The sequence below is a fragment of the Mus caroli genome, unplaced genomic scaffold, assembly GCF_978045245.1.
Source record: "Mus caroli unplaced genomic scaffold, Mus_caroli_1 scaffold_18, whole genome shotgun sequence".
Lineage (NCBI taxonomy): Eukaryota > Metazoa > Chordata > Mammalia > Rodentia > Muridae > Mus > Mus caroli.
The window spans coordinates 69347994-69360077 of NW_028227273.1; the positions used below are offsets into that span (position 1 = coordinate 69347994).

The 12084-nt window shown below is 49.0% G+C and overlaps 1 protein-coding gene across 1 annotated transcript; it reads left to right on the forward strand.

Annotated features, from left to right (window-relative positions):
- The first annotated feature begins 10107 nt into the window (after window positions 1–10107).
- On the forward strand, window positions 10108–11042 carry Npw (neuropeptide W). Its single transcript, XM_021149526.2, has 2 exons — window positions 10108–10457; window positions 10943–11042. Exons 1-2 carry the CDS (start codon window positions 10195–10197, stop codon window positions 11040–11042), a joined length of 363 nt encoding a protein of 120 aa, XP_021005185.2. The 5' UTR covers window positions 10108–10194.
- Window positions 11043–12084: the final 1042 nt, after the last annotated feature.

The window sequence follows — 12084 nt, forward strand, 5'->3', positions numbered from 1 at the left end:
CCCTGTGTCTCAAAAAACAAAACGAAACAAAACCAAAAAGACAAATGAGCCAGGCTTCGTCTACACGAGCTCTTGGACACCCAGGGCCATGTAGAGAGATCTGTGTAAAAACAAAATGTACCCCAAAAAAATCCCAAAACAGACAAACAAACAAACACAACCATAAAAGAGACCGAAAGAGCCAAAGGAAGCAGGAAGGACTCCCTAGACAACAAGCAACAATCAAGAAGGGAAGCCCTCGCCAGGCAGTGGTGGCGCACGCCTTTTAATTCCAGTCCTTGGGAGGCAGACACAGGTGGATTTCTAAGTTCAAGGCCAGCCTGGTCTGCAGAGTGAGTTCCAGGACAGCCAGAGCTACACAGAGAAACCCTGTCCGGGGGGAAAAAAAAAAGAAGAAGAAGGGAAGCCCTCTTGGAGGGGTTAGGAACTAGACCAGTGCTTGCTGTGTGACACTCCCCACCCTGGTGACAGTGGACTAAGCCTCTGAAACTGTAAGCAAGGGCCAATTAAACACTTCCTTTTGGGGGCCTGCAGAGAGATGGCTCAGCAGTTAAGACCTCTTCCAGCAGTCCTAAATTCAATCCCAACAACCACATGGTGGCTCACAACCATCTATAATGGAATCCGATGCCCTCTTCTGGCACTCGGGTGTACAGATAGAGCACCCATTCAAAATAAATTAAAAGTAAACACTTTCTTTTTTTCTTTTCAAGACAGGGTTTCTCTGTGTAGCCCTGGCTGTCCTGGAATTCACTTTGCAGACCAGGCTGGCCTCGAACTCAGAAATCCGCCTGCCTCTGCCTCCTGAGTGCTGGAATTAAAGGCGAGCGCCAAGCCCATTCCCTTGGCTGTGGTTTCCCTGGATAGTATGTAGGGACAGTGGGAATCTCATTCATCCATTCATGCGCGTCACTAATTAGATGATGAGGCATTTGGCCACCTTAAGAGAGTCATAGTTCCTTTAATCCCAGCACTCGGGAGGCAGAGGCAGGCGGATTTCTGAGTTCGAGGCCAGCCTGGTCTACAGAGTGAGTGCCAGGACAGCCAAGGCTACACAGAGAAACCCTGTCTCGAAAAAACAAAACAAAAAAAAAAAAAAAAAGAGAGAGTCATAGTTACTCCCGCCATTTACCCGCGCTTCATTGAATTTCTTCACTTTGACATTCAGAGCACTGGGCAGAAATCACAGCAATGGGACACTAGGACACTGAGCACTGTGTGGGGCTGGTGTGGTGGCGCAGCAGGGACAAGGCTAAAGAACTGAGGTCAGTCCTTGGAACCTATAAAGATTTGCATGCTTGTGTGCTTCTTTTTGTTTTGTTTTGTTTTGTTTTGTTTTTCGAGACAGGGTTTCTCTGTGTAGCCCTGGCTGTCCTGGAATTCACTTTGCAGACCAGGCTGGCCTTGAACTCAGAAATCCGCCTGCCTCTGCCTCCCGAGTGCTGGGATTAAAGGCGTGCGCCACCATGCCCTGCTGCTTGTGTGCTTCTTATTCCTCTAAGTGTTAAGGCAGCGAGACCACTCAGGGTCAGCAGATGGCAGGTATTCTCTCTCTCTCTCTCTCTCTCTCTCTCTCTCTCTCTCTCTCTCTCTCTCCCTCTCTCTCTCTCTCCTTCTCTCTGTTTTGTTTGTTTGTTTTTTGAGACAAGGGTTTCCCTGTGTAACAGCCTTAGCTATCTGTCCTGGAACTCACTTTAAAGACCAGGCTGAGCCGGGCGTGGTGGCGCACGCCTTTAATCCCAGCACTTGGGAGGCAGAGGCAGGCGGATTTCTGAGTTCGAGGCCAGCCTGGTCTACAAAGTGAGTTCCAGGACAGCCAGGGCTATACAGAGAAACCCTGTCTCGAAAAACCAAAAAAAAAAAAAAAAAAAAAAAAAAAAAAAGACCAGGCTGACCTTTAACTCACAGAGATTCTCCTGCCTCGGTGCCCCAGTTTGTGCAGGCTCACCTTCATACACTTTTCCTTTCCAAAATTCCTACCTTGAGTGTAGTTCCTATGAGCCACCATTGGGTTTGGTTATTTTCTTTTTTTCTTTCTTTTTCTTTTTTCTTTTTGGTTTTTTTCAAGACAGGGCTTCCTGAAACTCACTCTGTAGACCAGGCTGGCCTCAAACTCAGAAATCTGCCTGTCTCCGCCTCCCAAGTGCTGGGATTAAAGGTGTGTGCCACCACTGCCCAGCCTTAATACTTTTCTAAAGGACTCCCTTCCCCTCCCTATAGCTGACCCTGATGCCCATGTTTGGCCCCCATTCGCCCTAATCTGTGAGATTTACAGCTTGCCTGCCCTAAGGTTTTCTCTTAATCTTGAATAAACTGTCCATAGGTTTTATCTGAGTCTTTGACCTTCTGTTTTCATTTGTGTGCACACTTCCATTATTTTATTAATGAGACTAGGAACACCCAAGTGAGGACCATGATTTTCTCCTTATCATGGGGCTGGACTTCTCAAGATTTCCAGTAGGAGTGCCCGCATGGTGGCGCATGCCTTTAATCCCAGCACTTGGGAGGCAGAGGCAGGCAGATTTCTGAGTTCGAGGCCAGCCTGGTCTACAAAGTGAGTTGCAGGACAGGCCGGTCTACACAGAGAAATCCTGTCTCGAAAAAACCAAAAAAAAAAAAAAAAAAAAATTTCCAGTAGGACTTTTTTTTTTTTTTTTTAAGATTTATTTATTATATGTAAGTACACTGTAGCTGTCTTCAGACACTCCAGAAGAGGGCGCCAGATCTCATTGCGGATGGTTGTGAGCAGAAGAAGGTGCCAGATCTCATTGCGGATGGTTGTGAGCCACCATGTGGTTGCTGGGATTTGAACTCTGGACCTTCAGAAGAACAGTCAGGTGCTCTTAACCACTGAGCCATCTGACCAGCCCTCCAGTAGGACTTCTTTCTTTCCTTTTTTTTAATGTCTGCATGTGTGTAAGTATTCTGTGTCCATGCCTGGTGCCTGCAGAGATCAGAGGCTGAAGTCAGAGCCACTGCAACTAAAGAGTATGGATGTGAGCCTCCTTGTGGATGCTGGGAATTGAACCCTTGTCCTCTGCAAGAGCAACAGATTCTCTTAACTACTGAGCCATCTCTACAGTCTTCCCCCTCCATATATATATATAATACATATATATTATATATATAATACATATATATTATATGAAAAATATTTTTGATTTTATGTTTTTTGTTTTGTTTTGGTTTTGGTTTTTCGAGACAGGGTTTCTCTTTATAGCTCTGGCTGTCCTGGAACTCACTTTGTAGACCAGGCTGGCCTCGAACTCAGAAATCCGTCTGCCTCTGCCTCCCGAGTGCTGGGACTAAAGGCGTGCGCCACCACGCCCGGCTGAAAAATATTTTTGAGACAGTCTCTTTATGTGGCCCCAGCTGTCCTTGAACTCCCTATGTAGTGGCCTCAAAATCAAAGAAATCTGCCTGTGTCATCTGAGTGCTGGGACTAAAGGTGTGTGCCTGGCCCTCTTCTCCTGTCTTTTAAGTCTTTAATTGGCAGACAAAAGAACCCATCCCTGTGTCCCTCCCATGGGAGAATGGAGAACCAACTCCTGAAAGTTCTAGTGCAACCTTCACAAACAACCTAACATACATACCCATTACACCCACGATGATGATGATGAGAGGAGGAGGAAGAGCAGCAGAAGCAGCAGCAGCTGAGAATCTTGTAATCCCAGTGCTGTGTAGGTAGAGACAAGAATGCCCAGAAGCCTTCAGGCCAACCAGCCTGGCACATGCAGTGTTGAATAGTGAAGAGATCCTGCCTCAGACAAAGTGGGAGGCAAGACCCAACACTCCAGCTTTCCTCGGCACCCACATTGTGACTCACAACCATCCACACCCTCTGGGTCTGACCTCTGCAAGGCAGCAGGCCTGGGCACAGTTCACTTACATACATGCTATCAAAGATACAGGAGAGACCAACTCCCTCGGGTTGTCCTCTAACACATGAGCCTGGATCATACACATATCAGTGCAGTGCTGGAGAGATGCAGTGGTTGTAAGCACTTGCTGTTCTTTTTTTTTTTTTTTTGGTTTTTCGAGACAGGGTTTCTCTGTATAGCCCTGGCTGTCCTGGAACTCACTTTGTAGACCAGGCTGGCCTCGAACTCAGAAATCCGCCTGCCTCTGCCTCCCGAGTGCTGGGATTAAAGGTGTGCGCCACCACGCCCGGCTGCACTTGCTGTTCTTGCACAGGGCCTGGGTTGGCTTCTCAGCAACCCATGTGGTGGCTCACAACCATCTGTAACTCCTGGTCCAGGGGATCTGACACTGTCTTCTGACCTCTGTGGGCACCAGACATGAATGTAGAGTACATGTATGAAGGAAAAACACTCAACATGTAAAGCAAAAATGAATAAAGTATTCACAAGGGAGGGGTCTAGAATCCGAATAGGGGCCTTTGGGATGGCTCAGTAGGTAGAGCTACTTGTAGGTAGAGCTAACTGGGACCTGTGTGGGGGAGGGAAAGCACTGACTCCTTCAGGCTGTTTGCCAGCTTGGCATGCATGATGTGCACATGTGTGCACACAATATTCTTTATAAAGACATTTAAATAATCAAATATTAAATAGTCAAAATAACAGGCTTGGGACTGTAGCTTGTACCAGAATACCTGCCTGCTTACCATGTCAAAGACTCTTGGTTTAAATCCCAGAACCACCAAGAAGAAAAAACTCAAAGACAACAGTCCTGAACTGAGAACACCGGAAGCTAGAACTCCACAGATCCGATAGGAATTGCTTCTCAAAGATGAAGAAACAGAAAACCTAGAGCTCAGAAAACATGATTCCAAGCTGAGCTGAAGCCACGGGCAATGCAGAGGCTTCAAGAGTAGAGGCCCCAACTAGAGCCAGCAGCTACCACCCCCTGAGAAAAGCTGCTAGGGCTCTTGAGTGGAGTTGTCCAGGCATGGTGGTGTAGGCCTATAGCCCCATCATGAGGGGCCTGAGGCAGGAGGGTTACACAGAAGACAAACTGAGCTCCATAGCAAGACTGTCTCAAGACAAAAACAAAAACAAAAGAAAAAAAAAAAAGAAAAAGGGAAAAAAAAGAAAAAAAAAGGGAAGGCAAAGAGGTGGCTCAGAGAGTCAAAATAGCTGCCACAGTGCCCAAGGACCTGAGTCCTACAGCCTGAGTTTAGTCCCCAGGACCCACAGGATTGAAGGAGAGAGCCAATTCTTTTTTTTTTTTTTTAAGATTTATTTATTTATTATATGTAAGTACACTGTAGCTGTCTTCAGACACTCCAGAAGAGGGCACCAGATCTCGTTACGGATGGTTGTTAGCCACCATGTGGTTGCTGGGATTTGAACTCTGGACCTTTGGAAGAGCAGTCGGGTGCTCTTACCCACTGAGCCATCTCACCAGCCCGAGAGAGCCAATTCTTGCAAGTTGTCTTCTGCCTTCCATGTGCATGAAAGGGTGTGTGTGTGTGTGTGTGTGTGTGTGTTCAAATGCTTGTAACTAGATTTACAATACCAGCTAACAGAGATGGAAGCAGTGTCAGGCCCTTTCTTTCTTTCTTTCTTCTTCTTTTTTTTAAGAATTATTATTATATGTAAGTACACTGTAGCTGACTTCAGACACACCAGAAAAGGACATCAGATCTCATTACCGGTTGTTATGAGCCACTATGTGGGTTCTGGGATTTGAACTCAGGACCTTTGGAAGAGCAGTCAGTGCTCTTAACCGCTGAGCCATCTCGGCAGCCCCAGGCCCTTGCTTTCTAATCAAATGGCATTTTGCACTTTATTTCCAGACCTCTGGTGAGAGGTGGGAGCAGGACAGAGCAATGCCCTCTGCATTCTGATCTTTTGTTTGTTTGTTTGTTTGTTGTTTTTTTGGTTTTTGTTTTTCGAGACAGGGTTTCTCTGTATAGATAGCCCTGGCTGTCCTGGAACTTACTTTATAGACCAGGCTGACCTTGAACTCAGAAATTCGCCTGACTCTGCCTCCTGAGTGCTGGGATTAAAACGCCACTATGCCCGGCACTGCATTCTGACCTTTAGGGAGCAGGGCAGAGAGATGCCCTCTGCATCCTGATCTTTAGGATGAGTCTACTCCCTGATTTCCTAGCCCCAGCTTGGGTTGCTTCTATCAGCTGCTGTGCACCTGTGCCCCCCGCCAGGGCCTTCATCTTCCCCTGAGCACTGATGTCCGTCTCTTCACCACCTTGGACCACAAACATTAGCAAGACTGAGGTTGCTGGTGCTTAAGCTCCAGGAAGCACAGCATGCCAGGCCAGTCTGCAAACTGTACTTTTTGTGCAGTGTTCCACTTTCATAATTGGTCCATGCCCTGTTTCAATTTTCTCTTCTCTTTTTGTTATGTCTACTTATTTCTGTGCATGGGTGCATGCTTACATGTGTGTCATGACACAAGTGTGGACAGCAGAGAACAACTTGTAAAAGTTTGTTCGCTCCTTACACCTGTGGATCTCAGGAATCGGAGTCAATAGAACTGGTGACAAAAACCTTATCTGCTTCGTCATCTCTGGGATCTCTGTCCCTCCCTCTCTCCTTCTTTCCTTCCCTCCCTTCTTTCCTTCTTCAGAATTGAACGAAGGGACTCATGTGCTAAAGAAGTTCTCACAGTTTTGTTTTGTTTTCTCAGGACAGGGTTTCTCAGTGTAGCCCTGGTTGTCCTGGAACTTGCTCTGCAGAGCAGTCTGGCCTTGAACTCACAGAGATCTGCCTCCCACATGTTGGGATTAAAGGTGTGCACCACCACACCGGGCTTTAAAAGTATTTGGGCCGGGCAGTGGTGGTGCATGCCTTTAATCTCAGCACTTGGGAGGCAGAGGTAGGCAGATTTCTGAGTTCAAGGCCAACCTGGTCTACAAAGTGAGTTCCAGGACAGCCAAGGCTACACAGAGAAACCCTGTCTTGAAAAGCTAAAAAAACAAAAAACAAAACAAAACAAAACAAAAAAGGTATTCAGAAGAGAGAGGCTGGGAGGAGAGGAAGGAGGGGAATCTGTGGTCAGGATGTAAAATGGATGGATGCATGGATGGATAGATGGATGTGATGCATGGATGGATAGATGGATGGATGGATGGATGGATGGATGGATGGATGGATGGATAATAGAATGGTATTTAAAGGTTTTATTTTTATTTTATGTGTATGAGTGTTTGACTACATATATGGATGTGTACCATATGCATACCTGGTGACCATGGGTGTTGGATTCCCTGGAAGTAGAATTGCAAATGATTGTGAACTACCATGTGAGTTCTGAGAACCAACCCATGATCCTTTGCAAGATCAGCAAGTTTTCTTAACCACTGAGCCATCTCTCCAGCATCTGACCCATTTTTAGCTTTTTAATTTCAGACAATGTCTTCCTAAGTGGCCCATGCTGGCAACTTTCTATCCTCCTACCTCATCCTTGTCCTTGGAAATACAAACTCGTTCACCAAGCTTTTCTAGGTGCTACGCCCAGGATGGATCACACAACTGATGTGGTCATATGGATTTGTGTTTCCCAGGCCACCTCCAGGGAGCTCCCCACACCTTCTTGATTTCATTGCTATTCCCCAGAGGTCCCTAATTTTGAGTGAGCAACAGCGCCTGGGGACCCTAAGTGGGCAGGCAGTGGACTGTGTCGTGCCGAGCCTTCCGCCCACTCCACTCTCCAGGCTGCTCTCTCCAAGACTAGGGCTCCCATAGGAACAGGTGGTTGATGTGGGTGGCGTTCACTGACGCTTGCCTGGTCCCACAGGTCCTCATGCCTAAGAGCCCACCCCCTCTATGTCTTCTGCCCACCCCTTGGAAGCCATCTCCTGGACAGGCCCGGAGCTCTTGAAACAGCAGTAATAGAAAATCCTTACAACCACTGAGTGCCTACTGTGCGTTAGATGTGGTGCCGAAATACTTGCCGTGCAGATTTGTGCGCATTTTTTATATTTGTTTAATATGAAGACCTGGCTAGCCTCAAATATAAACCAGGTCCTAACCATGTAACTCCAGCAGGCTGGGAACTCATTGCCCAGCCTCCTACGTGTGTGAGCGGCAGGCAAACTTGTCATTACTTGTCTTTTAACGCAAAGAGATGAAGTGGTCACTCTCACCATTCCCTCGCTCTCAGGGACGACAGGGAGGCAGAGGAAACGCTAGCACTTACAGGCCCTCTCTGCCTTCATCAGCATCAAGCCTGTGGCATATCTGAACCCAGCCACCCAGATCCAGGTGAGGAGGTACCTGCTGGAACTCTTGGGGCTCTTCTACCTCCGGAATAGGTGACTCCTCTGTCCCCCTCACTCTCTTTTTAAAAAAACTCAAACATTTCTTATTATTTTATATGTATGAAATATTTATATATGTGTATGTGTTTTACCTGCATGTATGTTTCTGGACTACATCCATGCCTGGTGCCTGAAGAGGCCAAAGAGGAACTAGAGGTACAGACATGTGAACCACCATATAGGTGCTGAGAATCAAGATTATGTCCTCTGGAAGAGCAGCCACTTCTCCTAACTGCTGGCCCATCTCCCCGCTGATTTGGAGTGAGCAGCAGCTCCTGGGGACCTAAGTGGCCAGGCAGTGGGCGATGTCATGCTGAGCCTCCTGCCCACTCCTCTCTCCATGCTGCTCTCTCCAAGACTAGGGCTCCCATAGGAACAGGCAGTTCCTTTGGTTTGAAGATCAAAATACAGTATTTCAAGTTGGAAATGGTGGCCTGTATCTATAAACCTAGCCCTGGAGGTAGAAACAGGAGGGTCAGAAGTTCAAAGTTATTCTTAGCTGCATAGCACACTCAAGGCCAGTCCGGGCTATATGAGAACTTCTCAACTAGAGGGCTTGAGGGATGTCTTAGTGGGTAAGTGCTAGAGGAGTGAGGTGACTAAAGCCATTTTAGTGGAGTCTTGACGTTTATAGGAGTTTGCTAGGAAAAGAGATAAGGGAGGAATATTCTTTTTTTTTTTTTTTTTTTTTTTCGAGACAGGGTTTCTCTGTATAGCCCTGGCTGTCCTGGAACTCACTTTGTAGACCAGGCTGGTCTCAAACTCAGAAATCTGCCTGCCTCTGCCTCCCAAGTGCTGGGATTAAAGGCGTGCGCCACCATGCCCGGCTGGAATATTCTTATATACAGGTGAACAAGTCACCTGCTGTGGGGCTAAGCCTCACCCTGATTGACTTTGGCTGGGGAGGAGGTCTTGTGCCAAGATATCATTACAGAGGAGGCTCTGGAGTTTGGTAGGGCCCAGTCAAGCCTCCTGGGGCTGAGGGTTCCAGGAGGAACCTCTTAACATTCTAGCTCTCCAGAAACCACAGGGATGGCTTCATGTGGCCAAACTGTCCTGCCTGCTTGCTCTCCTGCCTTCCTAGCTCCCCCCCACCCCGATCTCTTTTATTTCCTTCTTCTTTCTAGAGCTAGGGTCACATAATCAGGCTGATTTGAACTCAAGATCCATGCTGGGATGATAGGAACGTGTTCCCATGCCTCAGCCCCAAACTCAAGGTCTCCAAGTATTCAGCTAATTGTAGTGCAGACTGGGTTTGGGTGGGATCTCAGGAGCTGTACTAGGTAAGAAGAGGTACAGCCCTCAGGGAAGAGTGGCCCCACGCGCGAAACTGTCCTATGCTAGCCCACCAGTACTCTGCAGTCTCCTCTCCTTAAGTGCTCCATTTGAAGCAACCCCTAGCAATACAAGGATGGCAGCCCATCCTTGTATTCTGAGACCGTGGTACCGGAACTCCCTCCTTGACAGTTCCCTTCCTGGGGGCGAGGAAAGAGTAAGCAAGGAGATCCCCCACTAGAGCTTCAAGCACAGTCCAGCTTGCGAACTACTCATTGAGAGGCTTCTAGCTGCTTGGGTTCCCTCTTCACCCCCCTTTCCATCCTCCTCTCCCTTGGGTGAGCGCGACATGTGCGGCGGGGGCGATCGGGGCGGGGCCACTGAAAGGCTGTAGTCGCACCAACTGACTGGTCTTCTCCATCCTCTGGAGCTCCGACGTTCTCGTTCTCGGAGACATAAACCCAGTTCTTGTCCTAACCTTCCAAGGGGCAATTGACTTGAGCGCGCTGGCGTCTAACAGAGAAGTGCGGGGCCCTGGGCCCGGGACTCCCAGGAACCGGCCCCTGCTGCCACTGCTGCTGCTTCTGCTCTTGCTACCGCTGCCCGCCAGCGCCTGGTATAAGCACGTGGCGAGTCCCCGCTATCACACAGTGGGTCGTGCCTCGGGGCTGCTCATGGGGCTGCGCCGCTCGCCCTACCAGTGGCGCCGTGCCCTGGGCGGGGCTGCTGGACCACTCTCCCGGCTCCCAGGACCGGTCGCCCGCAGCGCTCTCCTGCTTCCTTCCCCTGGGCAGGAGCTGTGGGAGGTACGAAGCAGGAGCTCACCGGCAGGGCTTCCCGTCCATGCACCTTGGAGTCCGCGGGACCTGGAGGGAGTCCGCCAACCGGAGCAGTCGCTAAGCCTTCACTCCTGGATCTCAGAGGAGCCCGCTGCTAGGTAAGTAGGAAAGAGAGGGGGCGGGCGTGGCATCTGGCAAGGGAATTTCCAGGGGTCTGAGACCACACAAGATCGCACGAGCCTATGGGTACCTATGGGTTTTTGTTTTTTTGTTTTTTGTTTTTTCCTTTTTCTTGTAGCTCAGGCTGAACTCCTCCTGATCCTTCTCCCACATACCAAGTGGTAGGATTACAAGTGTGCACCACCACACTCGGTTTACCTGGTACTAGAAATGGAACCCAGCAAGCACTCTGCCTACAGAGTTATACCCTGTTTTCCAGTCCCCTCCCCCCTTTTTGTTATTATGCTCCCCTATCTTCCTGGTTGCTGATTTTACATGTGTGGGCCACTACGCCCCCCACCCTCCCTACCCATTCTGTTTCCCATTACGTTAGGAGAATTTCCCAGAGGTCCTTCCATATCAACCTGAGGACAGAATGGAGAGCCTTGCCCCTGTCTCTAGAGTCCTGCTTTGTTCTTTCTAGAGCCTTCGGAGAGACGCTTCGTGCCCAGCCATGGTTCCTGCAGCAAGTCATCTTTGCCGATCCTGTCAGGCCCAAGAACCGATGGCGTCCCCATGCTTGACCTAGGCAGGAGCACAGCTTGAAGCTCCAGTCAGGCCTCATGGTCTGGTCAATAAAACCAACCTGATTCCTACGCCCCCGCGTGTGACCCTTTTTCTCCATTGTGTACTTAGCGTCTAGCTTCAGGGCGCACATAGCTGCGCGCCTACGCCCTGGCAAATGTCAGGAAGCCCTCCCTGACCAGACCAGCTCATCGGTCTGTCCTTAGGGACAGACACAGTGCGGAGAGCAAAGCTGAGATGCTTCCGGGGCCTTGGCTTGCTTCCTCCGTATGTTTCCTTCCCTGTTCATGTGTGTTCAGGGTCCCGAATATGATTACTCACCCACCAAACTTCTACCGGGATCGGAGCAAGACACCTCTGGGTCTGGCCAGACCATCAAAGCATACAGGAGGGAGAAACTAGGGAGTGGAGTGTTCAGGTGGCCCTCACTCTGTCCTCTGTCCTGATTGCAGAGACTTTTCTGCAGTGTGAGCTTTGCCTCTGGCCCAGGCAGCACACCAGGATTTCGCCCACTTTCTGGTATTAGTTTTAAGCCTGAATTTCCTTGAATCCTTTCCCTCCCGTCAGCATCTGGAGAGCAAGGAAAAGGTGCCAGCTTCCTTTATAGCCAGGCTTCCACTCTGAAGGAAGCCCCTGCAGCCCCCACTCCCTGACTCTCATTCTCCTCTGCATTTCCAGTCTTTTGCTCTGGTCCCATGTGATCAAGCTGTGTATCGAAGCATAGATCTATAATTCTAGTACTTGAGAGGCGGAGGCAGGGTGGTTGCTGTGAATTTGAGACCAGCATAATTAACATAGTAATTTCCAGACTAGCTTGGGACAGAACACACACACACACACACACACACACACACACACACACACACACACACAGAGAGAGAGAGAGAGAGAGAGAGAGAGAGAGAGAGCACTCACACCCATGCATGCACATCTTTGGGCTTCCTCCAGCTTCACACAACTGGAAGCCTCACCCTCTGCTGCATCTCCAGACTTCGAGCATCTGTCTTTTCTCAGACCTAAGTGCTGGGATTCCTCAAATCT

Bases quoted from the DNA above. Each gene is read 5' to 3' on its own strand.
- Npw (XM_021149526.2), top strand. From the start codon at position 10,195: ATGGGGCTGCGCCGCTCGCCCTACCAGTGGCGCCGTGCCCTGGGCGGG. The intron at 10,458-10,942 runs GTAAGTAGGAAA...TGTTCTTTCTAG, and splicing joins TCAGAGGAGCCCGCTGCTAG to AGCCTTCGGAGAGACGCTTC.